Source organism: Fringilla coelebs (genome assembly GCF_963513975.1).
Source record: "Fringilla coelebs genome assembly, chromosome: 1".
In the NCBI taxonomy this organism is placed as follows: domain Eukaryota; kingdom Metazoa; phylum Chordata; class Aves; order Passeriformes; family Fringillidae; genus Fringilla; species Fringilla coelebs.
Window position 1 is genome coordinate 37121938 of NC_140028.1, and position 20379 is coordinate 37142316.

The 20379-nt window shown below is 40.3% G+C and overlaps 1 protein-coding gene across 2 annotated transcripts in view; it reads right to left on the bottom strand.

Annotated features, from left to right (window-relative positions):
* Positions 1–5296, bottom strand: part of YTHDF3 (YTH N6-methyladenosine RNA binding protein F3) — a 29267-nt gene extending 23971 nt beyond the window's left edge. Inside the window, exons 1-2 of one of the 2 annotated variants that reach the window (XM_084223141.1) lie at positions 4340–4505; positions 2286–2310 (exon numbers count right to left, since the gene is read on the bottom strand). In XM_084223141.1, the coding sequence (XP_084079267.1) occupies positions 2286–2310; positions 4340–4363 (49 nt within the window). In that variant the 5' untranslated portion in view covers positions 4364–4505. Of the gene's footprint in view, positions 1–2285; positions 2311–4339 lie in introns of both variants that reach the window. The other variant, XM_084223140.1, reaches the window with a different exon arrangement.
* Positions 5297–20379: the final 15083 nt, after the last annotated feature.

Genomic DNA, 20379 nt, shown 5'->3' on the forward strand with positions numbered 1-20379 from the left:
TTTTTTGACAGGACGATTTACTCATTCAAGCCTCTGAAATACCAACACATATATCTGACACAACAGATAGATAGTACTGCTCTACATACTAGAACTTCAGTCCCACAAATTGTGGTTGAAGGAAACAGCACAGGACACCAGTTTATGAGCAATTAAAAAAAAGCATCCAAGGCATTTTGCTAGACAACAAAAATCAGCTACCTATCAATATAATTTGCAGGTCTAATATTTTTCATTTCAATATGAAATAGGTATACACCCCTTTTACTGCTCATTCATTTTCTCATATGCTCTACCAGACATGTGGACAGCTTCTGCCATGCTCCTTAACATTACTACTCTTATGCACAGAACCACCTTCAGATCAGTCTGTTAACTCAGTATCACATCTTCCCTCAGATCTCCTCTAAGCTGAAAGACAACTGAAAGACTACTGCCTGCTAACATGTGGTCAAGTAAGGACTGCTGACACTGACTAAATTCAACCACTTGAAAAAGCCTCTAGCCCAAAGCCAGCAACTTGTGCTACAGTGAAGATGTTAGCACAATCTCCTAGGCCTTTAATCTAATGCTAAGTCATAACTTAAGTTTCACTAAGCAGACATTACACCAAATAATTTAACAGAACAGAGATTAACTGTTCTGTTTCACTAGTTTTCACTTAGGTCATACTCTCACCTAGAAAATACATCATGAGTATTCATTATTTAAAAGGATGCACTCCATTAAAAAAAAATCCAAGTTCAGAAAAATCTCTTCCTTACATAGCAAGCAGAGATGTGTTTTGATTCAAACATTCCACAGCAGTGACAAATTATAGAACACAAAAATATGCTAACATAAATAAGCCAAAGTAAAGCTGACTAGTGCATTTTCACACACTGCAACTTAGCACCCAAATAGAAATGCTTAATACTTCCAGTCCAATTCACATATATAGAGTATAGTTCAAAAACTACCTGTGTGAGTCTCTAACAGATGCATCTAATAAACCTCACTAAAACTGAGAAATGATAATTCAAAGATTGTGAAGCCACAAACTACTTGCTACAACTAGTCTGACTTTTCTTCTCATTTAAGGGCAACATGGAAGGTTATAAACCCAAACTATTTCAAACCATGAAGTAGTTAGTAAGTGCACTTTGGGCAAAAAAAAGAATATGAGAGAACAAGTATTCAAGAATGACCAAACTAAGAACGTCTGAGGAGGTAAAGACATTCATTTTTCTCTGAATGCAGAGAAATTAAAAAGAACAGGCCAAACTCAATGAGGTCTGGGAACCACGTGCCACCTCACAAGCAATACATGTAACAAGAAGCAGATAATCTGCACGTAGACAGAATAATAGAATAAGTATGCTGTGGATAACATTAAATGACAGCTCACAGAGACCAATTAAATTAGTTCAGATAATGAACTAAGAGGGGCAAAGAGTACCCAAGCTCAAAAGAAGTTTCTTATCTGCATAAGTATAACAAGCATATTAACACACAGAGGTAGCTGTGTACATGCTACTCTATAGCTCAGTTTGCTGAGCAGATAAGAATTAAATAGGCACAAAGTGGACTTTTAGGCAGAAAGAAATTCCAAATAGAATATTACCAAGAAAATAAATTCCAGACAAAATACTGCAAGATATAATCTGAAATGCTGTTTACAATTGACTTGCCAAGAATTTTAGACAGAAGAATATTAAGTAGTTAGTAGTTTCTTTCTTCTGTGGGAAGGAAATCCCACTGAGTATGGTATTTAAAAACTAAGACTTTGACAGAAACATGAAAAAGCAGAAGGCCTACAAACACAGACCAAAAAAAATCAGTTACTGATGCTAAAATGAAGCAAGACTCCAAAAATTCTGAGAGTAAGGAAGGTGATGTTTTCTGCTCATAGATATGAGTAACTAGTCACATGGTTGCTGTCTAGAAAACTAAGGAAGCTGCTCAGAAGATTCTTCCTGATGATTCTACTCACTAAACAGAGAGGCCCAAGGTGTACTGCTAAGAAGAGATTATACAAACATATCACAAAGGCAGCTAAAAAGAAATAACTATTTAACTGTCTGACTTTTGACATTAATCTTTTGCAAAATAACACACTGTAAACTGATGTACTGCTGTGCCACAGTAAAAGTGCTGGGAAGTTAACATTTTAGCACACAATTTAGTGTCATCTTGCTCTGAAATAAAAGACATCCTATAGCTACAACCTCTTGCTATGACTGTCAGACATTATCCTCCATAAAAGCAATATTACAGATTTATACAGAAATACAAGGTTAACTTACCTTTATTTCCCTGTCCTTTAGGTCTCTGTATATAGGAAAGTGGGGGGAGGGGGGGAAGCAAAACAAGTTCAGTTAGAATCCTCTAATATAAACTTCACTGTAATTCTATTTATTTGCCAATTCTGCCCTTTCCAACTTAAATATCACTTGAAAATATTACTAAACCATGCTATTATAAAATTACTTAAAAGAACATTACAAAATACTACAAAACCAAAACCTGATAGAATTTTACTAAAAATATTGAAATTATCTAGGATTTAACAGCATATGAAGATTAAATGGTGCTGAAAAGCTGAACAAGTGAATTTTAATTGCCCCGGGGCCTAAAAAAACATTTGCAATAAACAAAAATAACACAGAGTTATCAAAAAAGGTTACTGCCTTAAGATTACTGCCAATACCCAAATTTCATTATGATATGTCATCTTTTAAATTGACAGACAGGTACTTATCAGAGAATAACATACAATGATTTGCTTTTTAGATATAAAAAAGGAATATAGAATTGTATCATATGCTGAACTTCAAGCTGCGCATTCCTCACCTAGGCAATTACAGTGAGAAAATTATACAGTCTGTACAAAGCTTTCACACAAGGAAATAATTCCTTAAGGAGGATTTTTTTTTTTTTTGGGATTAGTCATTACAAAACACTGTTAATCTGTCATGCACTAAGAATCAATGTAACATTACAAGTTACAGTATCCTTAATTCCTCTACAGCAAGATAAACTAACTTTGAAAAACAAATGCTAGTCCATGAAAATCTAATTCACCTTCTCATATTACTTTCAACTAAGCAGGAGTGGGTCTCCAGGCTCCATCATTCTCTTAACAATTTTTAGTCCTGAAGAACTCAGTATTCAGAGGTTTGAAAGTTTAGGAGGTAACCACCTCCAAGTTACTTTCATGTGCATTTGTCACAGTTACCATAAAATTGTTCAACGCTGCTTCACCCAGAGGTGCACTGGTTAGACACTGTCCTCTCCCAAAACGAGAAAAATCTCTGTAATCTGAAAAACCCCAACCACCTCATCTTTTGGGATGAATCTAATCCAGACACAAAGGCATGCAAAGGCCAACAAGAGACAGAACTAGAAAAAGTTGGGAAGAAGCAGCCTTCATGAAAGGCAGAACAATGAAAAGCTAAGAGATCACTGAGCTAGAAATAAATGCTTAAAGGAAACTGGAGAGCATGCACAGAGACAAAAGAAACAGAACATTGAAGGCACAGAGAAAAAAAAAAGGAGGCAAGGGACTGCACGGCTAAAACTTTTGGGGAGCAGCAGAAACCCAGGGACGAAGCAGAGATCAAGACAGAATAGCTTCCAGACAGAAAGAAAAACTAGCAGAGGCCTAGCAAAGGTAAAAAATAAATTCTTAGCTCCGTGAAGGACCAAGTTTAAAAAAGTGCTGCACAGCGGAAAGAGAAAAACTGAGAACTAGTGGAAGAAGCGAAGGCCGAGGGAAAAGAAGAAGTCAGAGACCCGAAGGGAGAAAGGTGGACGAGGAGAGCGAAAGGCAGGAAGAGAAAGGATGCGGTAACGGGGAGCCTGGCGGAGTTTGGGGCGCGCAAGGAGAGGAGCCGGCGCTAGGCGCCGCGGGGAGCCCGGCTCTACGGCGCTCCCGGAGCGAAGAACCGGGAGCCCGGGGGCCTGGCCGGGAAGGGCCGGCTCCCGAGTAGGTCACACACAAAGGGGGCCGCGGGCGGGGACCGGGCCGGCAGCGCTCGGGGCTGAGCGGCGGCGGGCGCTGCGGGCGGGCGGGGAGGCGGAGCGGCTCCGGCGCGGCTCAGCGGTTATAAATAGGGGCGGCCGGGCCGGGAGAGAGGCCCGCCATCCCGGCTGCGATGGACAGCCGCTCCCCATGGCGGCGGGGAGGGAAGCAGGGAGGGAAGGAAGAAGGGAAGAAGGAGGCCGCGAACCGCGCCGCCCCGGCGGCGAGGGAAGGTGCAGGTGGCCGCCCTGCCGCCGCCCTCCCCCGCCGCGGGTAACGACGGGGCCGGGAAGAGGAGGGAGCGGGCGGCCGCCCCCCCCGCCCCGCGGGCGGTACCTGGTCGACGCTGGTGGCTGACATTCTTCACGGGGAGCCGCGATCCCCTCGCTCCGCTCCGCCTGGGCCTCGAGTGATTCCGCACGCCGGGGCCGCTCGCTCGCCTCCGCCGCCTCCTCCTCCTCCCCACCGCCGCCGCCGCCTGATTGTCGCCGCCGCCGCCTGGGCTCGCTGCCGCCGCCGATCGGGTTCCCGCTGGAAGGAGCCGGCCGGCCGGACGCAGCGCCGCTTCCCCCCCCTTGCTCTGGGCTCCGCTTCCCCACAATGGCGGACGAGGCTCCGGCTCCCACTTCCGCTCCGCGCCGCCCTGACCTTCCGCTCCCCCCGCCGCCGGCGTCGCCGCTGACCTTTCCCTTCCCGTCCCCGCCTCCTCCATGTCACGTGGGGCTCCAAGCCGCGCCGCGCGCGCGCGCCCTCCCGCCGCCCAGCGGCTCCAGTGGCGCCGGGGGGCGGGGCTTGCGGCGAGGGTGCGAGTGCGCATGCGCGCGGCGGGCGGAAGGAGCCGGGGTCGCTCCCGCCCCCGCCGGCCTGGGAGCGCGCGTGCCGCTCGGGGATGCCCGGGAAGGCGGCGGTGGGAAACGGGGAGGATTCGCTTCTCTCCACCGCGGGCCTGCTGGGCCAGGCCGGTGTGCCGAGGGCGACGGGCATCCGCGGGCATCCGGCCGCGGAACCGTGAGGCGACCCAGCCTGGCTGCCCAGAGCGGCTGTTGCTGCCTGCGGAGGGCTCGGGCGGCCTTCCCGCGGCCGCTCCTGTCACCCGTCCTCTCCTGGGTCACAGAGTCACTGAATGGGTCCGGTTGGAAGGCACCACAGTGGCGCACCTGGTCCAGCCTCCCTGCTCAAGCAGGGTCATCCCAGAGCACGTGGCACAGGGTTCTATCCAGACAGTTATGCCATGTCTTTAGGTGCGGCAGTCTGTTCCGGTGCGTGGTCACCCACACAATAAAGAGGTTCTTCCTCATATTCAAGTGGAACTCCCATGTATCGATTCCTCTCCCTTGCCTTTTGTCCTGTTGCTTGGCATCGCCGCGAAGAGCCGGGATTCCTCACGTTGACACCCTGCCCTGAGATACTTGTACACATTGATGAGGCCCCACTCGGTCATCTCAGTCCTCTGAGCAGGCCCAGCCCCTCAGCCTTTCCTCATGAAAGACATGCTCCAGACCCTTGAACCAGCTCTGTAGCCCTCCTCTGGGCCAGCCCCAGGAGCTCCGTGCCTCCCTTGCACTGTGGAGCCCAGAAGTGGACACAGCAGATTGTCAGCAGGGTCGAGGAACCACCTGGTTCTCAAGAATTTATCCTGTGATCCAGGAAATGTGGCTTAATCCTCTATTTTTGGAATCATAAAATGATATTAAAATGACTGTGTTTTAAATTATTTTGCCCCTCCTGATTAGACAAAGAAATCTGGAAAGAAAACAGCCAAAAAATTTTAAAATGGGCATATGGAAAGGAGAACTCGAATTTACTGCTTAATATCTCATTGGTTTTGACCCAAGGCCATTTATTTTTTGAGGCTGACAGTTGTTTTTGAATATTTGGAGTTTTAAATGGTGCTTCTTTTGTAGAAGTGCCTTTGAGATAGTGCTGGCCCCTGGTGACTTAATAACATCTATTTAGTTAAATATGCAATGTAAAGGAAAGTAAGTAAAAGCAGTAGGATTTTTTTATTCACTTTATCGTGGTTACTGTGATTTGTATGACAAAAATCCAATGTGCTGCAAATATTTCCAGTTTTTGATAATGTTGGTGTCTGTGCTTACAAGTGGTTCTACATTGTTCCTCCTTTTCTAGACCATTAGGAATGTGGTAGAGTGAAAATTATCCTTAAAGAAAGTGCAAGTTCAGCAGGATTCCAGTCTGCATTGCAAGCTTAGGCTCAAATGAACCTTTTTGATGGGGAATAATGCAAGCCTCTGAGGACTTACTGGAATGCTCTGTGGCAATTAGTTCTGTAATATTATAGTTCAAGTTCCGGCCTAATGTGGCTCTAGAGACTTTGGAAATATATACAGTTCATTTTTCAAAATGCTTTTAGGCTTCTTTTTTATCCCCTCTAATTTTCCATTGTTCAGTAGTTAGGTTCAGGAATACTGTTTGTGATCTGAGCTGTGGTGGTTTGATTCCACCACCCTTTGCCATCAGATCATTGTACTGAAGGTCTGCGTCATTTGTGGGCATGACTTGCAGAGTTGGTGCCAGTGGAGCCATTTCTAGGCCACTCTGCTGGCAGTTTTCTGAATTGACTTAATTGGACAGGGAGTGCCAACCAGCAGGAATATTTTCATCAGGACTGCATTTCCACGTGCTTCTTTGAAATGCATATCAGATGGACATGTGTTCATGACCCTGGAAAGGACTTGGGGCCCTTCTAGAAATGGAGCTCTAGACTGCAACAGTGCCCAGGAGGAAGACAGTTTTAGTTTGTTTAATCTTGAAATCAGTAGGTCTTTATCAAAGTCTTCCCTGTTACATTCAGCATTGGATTTTCCCACATAGTTATTGTGCCAACCTAAAAGCAAACTTAAAGGATGACTGCATTTACCATTTTGAGATACCTTTTTTCCTTTAGCTTCACTGGACAAAACCACTTTTTTTTAAAAGTGAGGAAAATTTTATGGTAACAATTTCTTTGGGAATGACTGAGATTTAATACACAAGTTCTGAAGTGCTCAGAAAATGCAGTTTCTCTTCTTAACCATTAAAATGTAAAAAAGCCACCATGATTTTCTCCTACATCTCCAAGATTGTGACTGGACTGTAAAACAGGTGCTTTGCCAGGTCTTGGCTACACACAGAAAGTGGCTCCAAGAATCTTAAAAACTAATAGTAGACAGCAGACAAACTGTAAATAGCCTGCTGCTTCTGTTTCTCAGTGTAGCTGAACTGTAGCTCAGAAGAGTTATGAAAATATTTGTTAAATAAGTAGAAAATACATGCTACTAGTATTCTTCTGTTTCTCCTGTCTCAAAAAAGATAAAAAATACATCAGTCCATTATGATCTAGTCTTGGTGATAGACCATCTCCAAACAGCAAGCTGGACTATGTGACCTTCAGGTATCCAATACTTTTATTATTTTCTGTGATTGAGAAAATCTGTGAATGATTCATGAGATGAAGTCAAAGCCCAGGTACTGGTGATGCTGGTGAATATGCCTTCCAGAATGTCCCAATTATTAGCACTCCTCCAGCTGCCCCTTGTCTTTAGCTGGGGTGAAGAGATTGGGATGCCCAACTTCATCTGGCCTAAAGGATCACTGCATTAATGAAAGTCCTCAAAACATGGGTTAGAAAGGAGTGACAAACAGAGCTCAGCTGAAGATAAATAATTTCCTTCTGTGTGCGTGAGACGTAATAGTTTTGAGCTATTACATATAGGAATAAAGATTTTGTCATATATCATGTACTCAGTAGTATTAAACCACTACATGTTCTGCTCCCTGTGAGAAATTAATTTCTATGTTGAAGTCCAGGGCAGGTCTCAGATTCCATCAAGCAGTCTTTCACTAGATTTGAATAGTTTGAATGTATAATAGCATCTACATGACAGGATGCATGCATAATTGAAAATATGCAACAGGCCTTCTGGAAAATACACTGATCATAAAAGAGTGATAAAGTTATACAGTATGTTAATGTTATTGTTGTGCTTTTTGGGAATGAGGAAATACAAGTTTGCACTAAGGAAAGAATTTCAAGTAAAACATTGTATGAAAGGACTGAAAAATTGTATGATAGACTGTTAATAATTATAGAATAAAATTGCAATTGATGGACAATTAAATAGATTATAATAGCTCAAAGCTAGCACTGTGACAAAGTAAAGCAGCTAAATTGATGTACACTGTCTTTAAAATATAAATTACTGCATTTAACCAACAATGATTTCGCCTCCTAGATACTTTGATTTTATTTCCTTTGTTATACAGTGTGTTATTTTTAGTGGGCTCCATTATCTGGGAGCACGAGGCAAGACAAAATCTTTTCACACTGGCAAGCCCTTCTCCACAGAGATACTAATGGATACTAAGTATTGGTGTATTTGATACCAATGTGTGCTAGATATTTGGCTTAAGGGAACATATCACAGCAGGCTGTGTCTAAAACAATGATTAGTTACTGACAGATCTGCTCTCGTTAGTTCTTATGAAAGACAGTCTTAAAAATGAAATATATATGCCCTTTATTACTTACATCCTCTCTGTGAAACCCTTCTGTCCATCAGTCTATTTTTTAGTTTAAATAGTGTAGAATGAATGTCTCTTACTGCCTTTGCTCCTAATCATGTAGAGCAATCTATCTTTTGGTGTACAAATTGCTCATCCATATTGCCTGCTTGAAGCTGGGCTCTGCTATCCTCCTGACTACAGCCTGAGAGCTACAGAAGGTTCTCAGTAGATGGAGTTTATATGGCTGGGTTACTTCTGCCCTGCATCATAGCGCTGTTTGGACTGTACTTTTCCCAGTCCATTAGCTAACAGCTGGTTCCTACCTGTCTCAAGATATTCCATATGCCAGATCAGAAAAAGCATGGAACTATTGCACAGACACTGCTAGATACCCCTCTGTTTGTCAAAGTATTTTTAGGTGACCCATAGTAAGAAAAGCTTCTTTGGTTCCATTTAGGCTGTGACATTTTTACTGCAGCACAGCTGCTTCCATGTTTCATCCCTGTCTCAAGATTTGGCTTTGATGAGCTGTAGGTAAATATATACAAAGCTAGTCTTTTAGGAGCCTCACATGCTAGCCTGCTTGCCTGAGAATATGCACAGAGTGCTATTCTCTAGTTTTAGTTTAACTTCATAATTTCCTGATGTTCAAGGAAAATTGTCAGGAACAATTCCATTATTATGTCAAAGAAAAACTGTGTGATTTCCACCTCAGACATTAGATTCAAGAATAATCTCTGTAGTTAAAATAAAGTGAGACATGGTGTGCATTTGCTGAGACAGTCATCTGTTGCATAAATTTGCTTTGGCACTTATTCTGGAAAAGAAGTGTTAAATACATTACGGAAAGGGTGCACAATTTTACCACCTTATTTGTGATTTTTTGTTTGCCATGGTGGAAAATATGTGTAAACTTTTCTGAAGTCCTGTTCTGCAAATGACTGCATCATTTTGACTCCTGCACTCTTGATTATTTCATTAGATAAATGAAATATTTTTTACTGCCTCACAGCAGAGATATCTTGTAATGTACCACATACAGACCAAACCAACTTAGGCAATTTCAAAATAAAGATAAAATTGTGTTGATTGGTAAATAGTACATTCATCATATGTATTCAGTCAATCAATAGTAACTACATTTCCTCATTAATTACCAATGTCTGTTCTTTATCTCTGCTTGTAGCTCTGTGTTACTTACAGGAATGGATTTATTTCCTGTCATGCCTTCCTGTAAAATACCAAGTTAAATCTAGACTCTGAGTTCAGTGTAAAATGCACAAAAATACTTTCAGTATACGAAAGTTAGAACCTTAGTTCTAACTTTTCTAACCCTTTTTTCCCCTAAATATAGATTAATTGAATCAATAAATATAAAATATTGATGAAATAGCTAATTAGATGATGGAACCCATAAGCCATTGGCTATTGTGAACCATTTTTATTTTAACAGCCTCATCAGAGAGAGATATACAATCCTTGCTATATTTCGTGCCAGACATAGAGGCTGTCCATATTTTTAAACCTTTTCATTAACTTATGTAGCCAAATGTCTGATCAGCTGCTGGACCAACACCATTAATTCTAGTCCACTCAAAAGTGTTTACAGGGAAGAGATCTCAGGATTATTTTTTTCTAAGTAGTGGTTTTTGCTTTCAGTTACTTCACTGATTTCTGTTTTCAGCTGTTTTGATCTTTGATCAGTACCTGCATCTTATAAATGCTCATGCTGATTCTGGCATGACAAGCTTTCTCTTACTGTGACACTTCACAGTATTCTTTCTACTTTAGTTGCCTAGTCATGGCCATTTCTATTGTCTGATCTTAACTGCAAGGTCTGGAATTAAGTTCCCTAATTAGACACGGCACTCAAGGTTTGATCCCAGTCCTGTGTCAAGGTAAACTTAGTTTACTTTAGGCTGATCTCCCATCACTTTAAAGATCCCAGTTTTTATTATCAATCAAATCTCAGTTTCTTGCAACAATAATTCTGAGGTCTTGCCAAGAAATGCTTTTCATAGGTAATATGTAATGCATGAATTATATACATTAAGATGTGCTGCTCAGATCAAATACAGAATTTTAAATAAGTAACCATCCCTCTCTAATTAAATTAAATCAGCAAGAATAATAAAAATTTTAACAAACAGTGTATTGATTAATGTTATATTTGTTGTAGGTAATTGCTCAGATAGGACATCTATCAAGTGTCTCTAAGCTTAATATACTGCATTTTAAAAATTATATGCTTACATAATTATATGGCCACATTTGACTGCCTGGTGAGCAAGATTAGAAATACCTTCTTTCTTTGGTTAGTTATTTTCCAGTATTAAAATAATGACTACTCAGTCTTTCTCACTTGTTTCCATTTAGAGGAAGAAGAAGTTTATTTTTCTTTACTCAGGAAATTCTGAAAATTAAAGGACATATCCATCTTTATGTTCTGGGCATAATGAATTGAGAAGAGAATGTCCTACACTGAGGCTCAGTAAGAGCCAAATTTTGTGCATACTAAGCAGTACTTGTTCACCTGTATTAACTTAGTGTTTTTCAAAGCTGTTGTGACTTTCTATGAACAAGCAAATAGCAAGTTTTAAAGAGAGCAGGCTGACAGCCACCATTCATACCTTGAAAAGAAAAAATATTTTGCTACTTGCTTTTGTTTTGTTAGATTTAAAATAGATCCACTAGGTGGTGCTTGAAATACAGGGGCAACTGGAAATCATTGTGACTAAGAAATATTAAATTATAATTCCTTAGTCAACACTCCAACACAAATATTCATGGCAACAGAAATAAGATTGCTATCCAAATGCTTGGGCTCCTCCTTTTCCAGAACTGATTTTTCTGTTTCAGAAGTAAAACTAGATGTTCACCTCTATGGAGATGTACTGCTCTCCATTATAAATTTCAGTGGTTCTTCACCTTTGGTACCTTCAGAACAGATTGTTTTTCATTAGTATTTTTGGCATTTGAATAAAAAGTTTATGTCCAGACTCAAAATGATTTGGATAAGTAGTTCTTTAAATACATTAAATAAAGACAAATCTTGGCATTGCCTGAGTGCTTCATTACTCAGAGGAGAAGTTTATCTTCCAACAAGGAATATAGGAAAAATATTGTGGTGTTACAGCACACAGCCAGGGGAAGGCGCAGGGAGGCCCCTATGGCCAGTTATGCAGGTATGAATTATGGACACTATTCCAATTTCCTTGTGGAGACAAGGCTTGTTTTCTTAAGTTATTCTTTAACCATGTGCTGTGCAATCACTCATACTAATGTAAATCAGCTTTTTTGGAGCTGTAAAAAAAATACAGCTGCGCCAGACTTCTTGGTTAGCTATGCACCAGTCAGTTGCCCGATAATTCTCCTACTTTGCAATCTGACAATAAAAGCTTCTGGCAAAATTATTTGTTCCTAACACTGCTTCCCTGTCAAACTGTGTCCAGTACCCCAGTGGGAACTTGAAGTCCCTGCAGCTCCCAGGAGAAGCTGTGACACCTGAAGCCTTCAGGCCACTCCCGTTTCCTCTCCTGCCTTGAAGGTGAAATTCTGATAATCCAGGCCTCCCTCAGCATGTGGTTTTGAGGGAAGTGCCCTTCAAAAGGCATTTCTCTGTTTCTTGCAGACTCCAGGAGATCAAACTCCTTCAATTTGTATGGTAAGGGGAGGGTGGATGGAGGAGAGGGAGGAAACACACTGAACGTGTGTCTATCCTTTTTCCTTGCCTATGCACCTCAGGCAGGTGGCACATCACCTGTTCACATCTTGCCCAGGGAGTAAGTTGGCAAAGGTGACACCATGAGAGGGATCTGATTGATGGGGCAGATCTAGGAGGGCTTTAGGTCTGGGGTGAGGGAGCTGAAGAACTGAAGTGGGGGAGCCCAGTGGGAAACTCAGGGTAAGACTTTGGGTGGAGCAGGAATTGGAGGTTCTACACTAGGAGTTATTGATGATTAGGAAAATCAAATTAACCACAGCTGGAATAGTTTAAGAGACACGGAAGAAATTTAGAGTTAGTCAACCTTCTGTTATTCATAGAAAAATTGTTTAAAATACTATATGAAGGAAAAGCATATGTGAATTGCCAATTTGAAAAGATTCTAGAGAGGCTGTTATTAAGGTCTCTAAAGGGTGTACATGTGAACCGGGAGAATTCAGACCTGATTACTGCTAATTGTATTGCAGTGAGATTTCATCTGTCATTTAGGTGTAGCAGTCAGATTTGCTCATGGCCAAAGCGCAAAGGCCCTTTTCACTACAAAGGTGGGAAGCAGAGTAAGGTGTTCAAACTAGGATGATGTACGTGGGGAGCTATTCTCATGTTTAAAATGTAGTCTATGAAGTAACAGCCTAAGGATATTGATATTAAAGAAAATTAAGGATTTGGGTCACTTGAAATCTATGGAGAAGAAATTAATCAGAAACTCAACATTTTGTGGACAGAAAATTTACAGGATGTGAAAAAATAAGCTTAATTGTCTGCATTGCATCTTGGAATAATGATGATATCCACAATCTGAAATATGTAAATTAGAAAATGTTAATGCAGCCCTTAATTAATATGAAGTTGATTGTTCAAAAGCGTCTTTCTCATTTTCTTTGTTATTGTAGATAGAAATGGATATACAAGTTTTATAAACACACTATTTTTTCTTCATTTTGTTGTTGCTGCTAAAGTTTACCACCAGTTTTAGTTTTGTACCTGAGCATCTCCTTTTCTCAATTTGCAAAACTGCCAAAAAGCAAAGTCTTTCTTTTAAACCAGAAGTCACATTTGGGTAGATCAGATTGTAGATTTTATTCTTTATTTAGCTTATTTATTCACTAAGTTTGTGATGAGTTTTAACAACTTAGTTCTTATTTTACCGCTTCTGTTTCATTTTCTTCTGAGGGGGCTGATAAAATCTTTATTATGGCAACGTGAGTCTGCTGCATAGCAGGGCCAGAACAGTAGTTTGTCATCTCAGCAGAGAGCCAAGAAAGAAGCCCTTGGTTCTGTGAGTCCTCAGAGTAGAGAGAGAACTACTTCCTGTGCCAGTCTCAGGATAGACCAGCTTCAAATCAAGGTGAAGAAAGAGCATACTCTGATGATTTACCTTTTTGGTGTAAATCTACATAACTGAGTAGTGTTGGTGTTTTAGAAACATTTTCTGGGGTGATCTGTAAAACAGAAAATGGTAAGTTTACAAAGAAGTCAGTCTGAAGACAGGACTGCAGAAATATGCCTCAATTGAGAGCCAGGCCACACAGCCTTTGCAAAGGGGAGAAAATAAGTTTCTTAGCTTTTTATAAGCTAGAGAAATAGCAGGTAAAGATGTCCTAAAAGCATAGTTTCTGTACTTTTTCACCAGACTCTCTCACAGAATGAAGATGATTAAAGAGGATGAATAATCAAGATGTTTGTGATGAATTAAACATTGAATATGTAAGGAAAACAAACAAACTAGCAAACAAAAAGCTGGAGTGAATGACTGTTTCTCCAGATAAAAGGAGGCTAGTAACAGGCCATAATAGATATATGCATTAAGACCGTATTACTTTTGTTTGGAAGCAAAACTTTTGACCCACTCAGTCTAAAAATAGCTGAATATGAGATGGAAATAACTGTTAGAAATCAAAGATGAGATACCTTACTGCTTTGCTAGAGGACAGAGATGACTAATAACAGTTCTGAGATAGACTACAGCATGTGATCTGTTTTGTGCTTGTATTGCTGTCAGATATATATCAAATACCATTTATTTCTATGCAACTGGTCATGCTTTTTTAGGGTTATCACATCCACTTCTCACTTCCAAGACATTTATCTGGCAACTAATATATTAGTATGGCTTCCAGGCTTCCTCTGATTGATGATTAGCCAACAGCCTCATCCTCACAGCTTAACCCTTGCTGCTGTGGCAGATGTCATTCTTCTGCCTGTCATTTTGGCTATACCTGAACATCAGGCTCTTCCATGTCTTCATTGCTAGATTTTTTTTTTTAATAATTCACAGAGAGAGTTATTTAAAAAAAAAAGTGTCTAGGATTGAATTTCTCATTGAATTTCTCATTTTCTCATTCATGTTATGGTTGTCTCATTTATTGAGACCTTGTTCTGGTTTTGTCAAATTCAGTCTTGCCCGGCTCACACCCCACCCACATGGCTGGTGTGCTGTGCACGTCTGAAGGTGTTAGCTCTCTGTGTGTTCCTGTATACTCCAATTCATCTTTGACATCAAACCTAAGATGCTTATCCTCAAATCAAAGCACTTTTTACTGTGGCCATTTAACCTGTGGCATCAGCATTTCTTTAGCAGTGAGTTAGAAATCGATGCAGGCCAGCGTCTGCCTCACCACTGGGAGAAGCTCTTCAAATGGAGTCTGCTGCTTTCAGCCCCTCCTTGAAGCTCTCATCTAGGCCATTTCTAGGCTTCTCTAGAACTAAGCTCCAGGCATGCTATAATTTAGGCTTCTTATTTTGACCAGGATGGTTCCACTGTTTTCTTGTCCTCTGTCTAATTCTGTCTGTGTTGTTCCTATATGTACATATAGGCTGCCTGAGGCCAGAGACAAACTCATTCTGCATCTGCACAGAACCTAGGAGAACAGGGCAACATCACCCATAGTAGTAGTACCATCAATGCATATTATTCCCCTTTTTGCATGCTTTTTTCTGGAATCACAGGTATCTTTTCAGGTTAACCACAGCATGGAACTACCTTTTAAGTCCTTCCATGCTCATGCCTTTTACTGAATTTCACTGATACCATACTGGGTTCCTTTGCCCTGATGGCTGAAGGGACATCACAGGGAAGACTTATTTCATTGCCTAGGGACAGGTCTGTTCTCTAGCTACCTTCATGCCCTAAAAGAAAGGAGAACATTGACAGAAGATAGAAATGGCTCATGAATGCTTCCTTCAATGGTGCTGCATTGAGATTATGAATATGATTATTGTCGGCAATATAGAAAGCATTCTTTTCTAGTTAAATTTGCTGAGGAGAGTGAAGAAAATAAAGAATAAAAATACTTAATTCATTTATTAACTCGTCTGATTCAGTTAATACCCAGTAATTGCCCACCTGGATTGAAGTTTATATCTCACTGAAGGACTCAAATATTGTTTCACTTGGCAGGCAAGGGTCAAAGTAAACAGGATTTCCCTGAAAGTTGCAAGAAATTATGATGCAATGTGGTTGTTTATTAGCTTTGGTTTTACTGTCAAGGAGATGGGCAAATAATACCCTAATGCTTAGAATTTACATGGGTTAAACTATTTACACTGCTTAGGCTCTGCCCAACTTCTTTATAAGTTCCTAGAGATAAGCTTCTTGATAGACATCATTTTGAGAAGCCCTATATCCTCCTTTGATACTTTGTGCAAGTTTAAGCACTTTTAAAAATCAAGCCATTCATCTAGGTTTTGCAATAAAACTACTCAGAATCATTTCTTTGGAGAAGATATTCCTCATTTAAACTCAAAGCTTTCACAGAGAATTGCCAATCTGCATGTAGAGAGATCTGCCAATTTGGATTGAATTTTTGTTCTGAAATGTCCAATGTTGACGACCTAGTCAGTGCAAATACAGTATCTAAATATCCATCTGACATTTTAAATTCAAGTACAAATATTTTGATACAGAATACTCTCATAGGTTTTGGGCCTTACAATACAAAATGAAAGTAAATTTTCTAATCTTGGAATGCAGTAAATGGATGGTTGTCCTCTGGACAGATTTATTTACATTCATTATAAATAACTTCTAATTGAAAAACATACAGAAAAGTCCTTGTTCACAGTTTAAAGAAAGCACATTTTAAAGCTAATTAGTCTTTCCTGTGAAAAAAAATCTTGAGAGTGAAATATTGGTCCCACTGATTGAATCTGCTTTCCATTTGACTAGAAGAAATTAATTTTGGTAGTGAGGCATACCAGTCTTAGTTTTACTATGACAAGCAGACAAAGGTATTACATCTCTACTTCTCATCACTCTGCTTACTTTCATCTGCAATCCTTGCTGCAAATAGTTATCAGCCAGAATTTGCTCACAGGTCCTGACAGTGTCAGTGCACCTTATCTACCACAGCATATGGCTCTTTGCTGCACACCCTGCACATAAAAGTAATGAAAACCAAATGAAGGCCTGACACACTGTATGTTTTAACTGGCTATAGAAAATGAGGGATCTCTTACCCAATATTTATTTTATTTATTTTTATCACTGCGAAAACTTGTACCAACATCGCTTCATCATTGTTGACTGTTTGTCAGCAATCTAAAGCTTTGTTTCCCCAGTGAAATTTTTTTACCAGAGAGTGAATTAGGACACCTAATGTTGTGATTGTACATTTTGCAACGTTTTCAAGCATCATCATTGCTTTTATATAAGCTGTATAAAATGGTAGACTCTTCAAAATCAGTGCCAAAAACTACTGTCATCTACCATTTTAAATACAGCAAGTGGGGTTAAGACTAATCAATTGATACAGCAAATCCTATTATAGTCATTTAGGTTAGACTTTAACTGTTACTTAGGTTCCTAATTCTCCTTTAATCTGAGTTAAGATGAGGTGCATAAATAAAGTTACCATGCTGGGTCTAGAAGCTTTGGAAAATCCCACCCTACAACATACAATCTACAGTTTTGTGTATGATTTATGATTTAATGATGATTTCATTTATTCTCAAGGAAATTAATGGGATCACATTTACTGACCCTCTCTCTGTCTGTCAGTTAGACTGACCTGTCTCTCTCTCACATAACTTTTGAACCCAAGAGCTAATGTTGACTGCAGACAGAAAGACAAAGGCCCAAAGGTATTTAGTCCTTACAAAGTATAATGCTTGGAGAAAGGTGATCTGCAGCACAAGTTCCATTGCCCTGTCCACACAAGCTTATGGGTCAGCCCGTGTGTTGGTCACAGCCAGCACAGCACCCCTGTCCCCTGGCAGGCAGAGGATCTTACCTTGGCTCCAGGAGCAACCCACACAGAGAAGGCAGCAGCCTCCACCATCTGCTAGGGATGCTGAAGGAACTTGAAACACTGGTCCACTGGAAACTAGGCCACATTGATTTCATCATCTAAAACCTGTCAATTGCTGACTTGCAACAGCCAACAATGGACAGTCACTTCTCAACACAGCTTCTGGAAAAACACTCTTGAAAACCACACCTCTGAAATTATATCAACAGACTTTATTTTAAAGTAGTTGTCTGGACCTCCACAACTTTGCTGTCTTGCAAAAGGCAAAAAAATTTGACGTATCACAGTGACAGCAGCCATACTGAAGAGCTGATATTAGTGCCTACCCTGCAGAAAGTTTACCAGTCTAGACTGACTCTATGACATGCCACCAGTTGCAGACACATTGTAATCCAATTTTAGTTCACACTGGATAGTATTTCTAATCCCTCAGGTTTTCCTCATCATGATCCTTGGTGATCAGCAAAGAGAATGGGTAACATTTCAGGAAGAATAAAAATGTATCTGCAGGCTAGGGTTCTAATGTGGCTTCTCACACTTTTGTAAATAAAATATTGATGCCCAAGCCTGTGAATCTTTATGCCATCAAGGCAGTGGACAGCGCTTTTACATGCTAATAAAAGTACAGTAGGAAATTCATTGGAGATAATTAGCCTCCAGCTGGAAACAGAGAAGCTGGTGTTAAATGAAATTAACTTGTCAATGACTCATCCTAAAGTTTTCTATGTGTTAAGACAATACAAATTGCAGGCAGCATAGACCCATTTTTAATTCAGTATGTGAAAGGAAAATTGTGATAGCAGAGTAGGAGGAAGAGATGAGAGTTAAGGAACCTACACAAGTCTTTTCTCCCCTTATACAGAGTGTGGTGCATATTCTCACAGCCATGTGACAGGGCTGGGACTACCCGGTCCTTATTGCTTTTAGAGCATGCTCAGACTTTGAGGGGATGTCCATAAACCTGGCAGTGAATAAGCAATCACTTCTGCATGCAGTTTGATGCAGATGATTCATACTCTTGCTACAGCAAGACAGCAGGATCAAAGACTTCATATCTCAGTCAGTCCTTGAGTGACCCTGCCAGTTCCTGGCCTTGAGTGTGTTTCATTATCTCATCCCACACTGGGGATTGCAGTGTCTTAGAGAGCAAAGTAGGTTTAGTTTAAGTAGAAGCTTGGGCTGTGCCTAAATTACATGTTTTTTAATAATTATTTTTACACCAAGGTGGTTTTGCAAATAGTCTATTGTGGTGTAAAATGAAAGATAAGTTCTCTGCCATATACCTACTATCTACTGTCGGCTGAGCCGGCTGAATTACACTACCCAGTAACACTTTCAAAGGCTGTTACTAAGTTGCTGAGTCACCAACCACCGTCGCTACACAGTATGTTACAAGCTTTTGGTCCAGTAGAATAGAAAAAGGTTTGATGTACTTTCAAACAATGCTATCTGCACCAGTGAGTAGATATATGGGAGGATGGGTCATGGAGAAATTGAGAGAGAAAATCAGAAAGTATACACTGCAACCAGACCTGCTACACTTTAGGGTTTCAGTGAAAGGCTAACATCCTCAGCACTACTATGCTGAAGTATTCTTACAGAATGGATTCAGAGAAGGGTGACACTTCTTTTTCCTGATTTACACTCCTTTTTGCTGTACATAATGGTCACCCTTCAGATACAGTCATGAGCTCTCAATTCAATTTTACTTAGCTTGAAAGATTTAACAATAACATTGTGAAATACAAAGCTGTTTCGTGTCAGGTACAGACAGGCAATGTGTGTATTTGTGATTGCGATATGTGTGGAGACCGACAATGGGACAGCTGCGAATTCTAATAATAACTGAGGAAAGTAAAGCATGGAAGAAGGCCTTTGAACCTATCCTTTGTTTGCAATTTACCTTGGTTGATTTAGGAGCATTTGAATTAAAGCATTAAGGATGTTGCTTATTGCTTGTAGTCAGGCCTTAAAGAGTGCTGCAATAATAACTTTTGAAGTATAATTTTAGAATATTGCTTGTGTCTTTGAAACTATAGCTTTGGAATATATGTAAAGGAAATATGCTTATCTCACTCCTTAACAAAACAGAGAAAAACAGCTTGAGAAAGGAAGATGAACATCATCTCAAGGATTTATAGTTTCAACCAAGGGAAGCTGGACATCACTGTTATGAGATTTATAGTCATTGTAATGACAATTAAAAAGGTGGACCCACATCTGGGGAGCTGAACTTCACCAGATGGGTTTCATCTTTATTCTCTTGGAAACCAGACCATCATCTCAGAAACCACCACCACCACCATTTGGAGATCCTCCTTTTTGGGACACATCCTGAGAAAAACTAAATCACAATAGTGTGTAGAATTGTGATGTAAAGATTGGGAATAGAAACTGCTGATGAGTAAAAATTGGAATAGAAACTGCTGAGAAAGCTTATGAGTACCCCTATAAATACCTGTAAGCCCCAACTATCAGTGTGCAGCTGGAGGGAAAACTGCCTCCACTGTACCAGTGCTGTATTGCTCATACTTTACCATATTAATTAATAAATTGATTGCTGCTTGAATATTGGCTTAGTCAAGCTTCTTATTTATAACAATATTCCAGTTCCAAAGTACTTTACATGAACAGATTCCTGTGACAAACTTGAAGTGATATGACTGTCTGCTCTGGATTTCACTGGAAGTTTGCTCGCACAGGACTATTGGTTTGGAAGGATTTTGGATTTTTTTACCTGTATATAACAAATACCAGAGCGATAGATAATATTTCTTTTCATGTGCATGGAACATCATGTCTCTCTAGTTAATAAATGTTATTGTAATTCGTACCAAACGCCTGTTCACCCTGGAATATGTGACAATCTTGAAGAATTAATACTTGTATTCTATTGG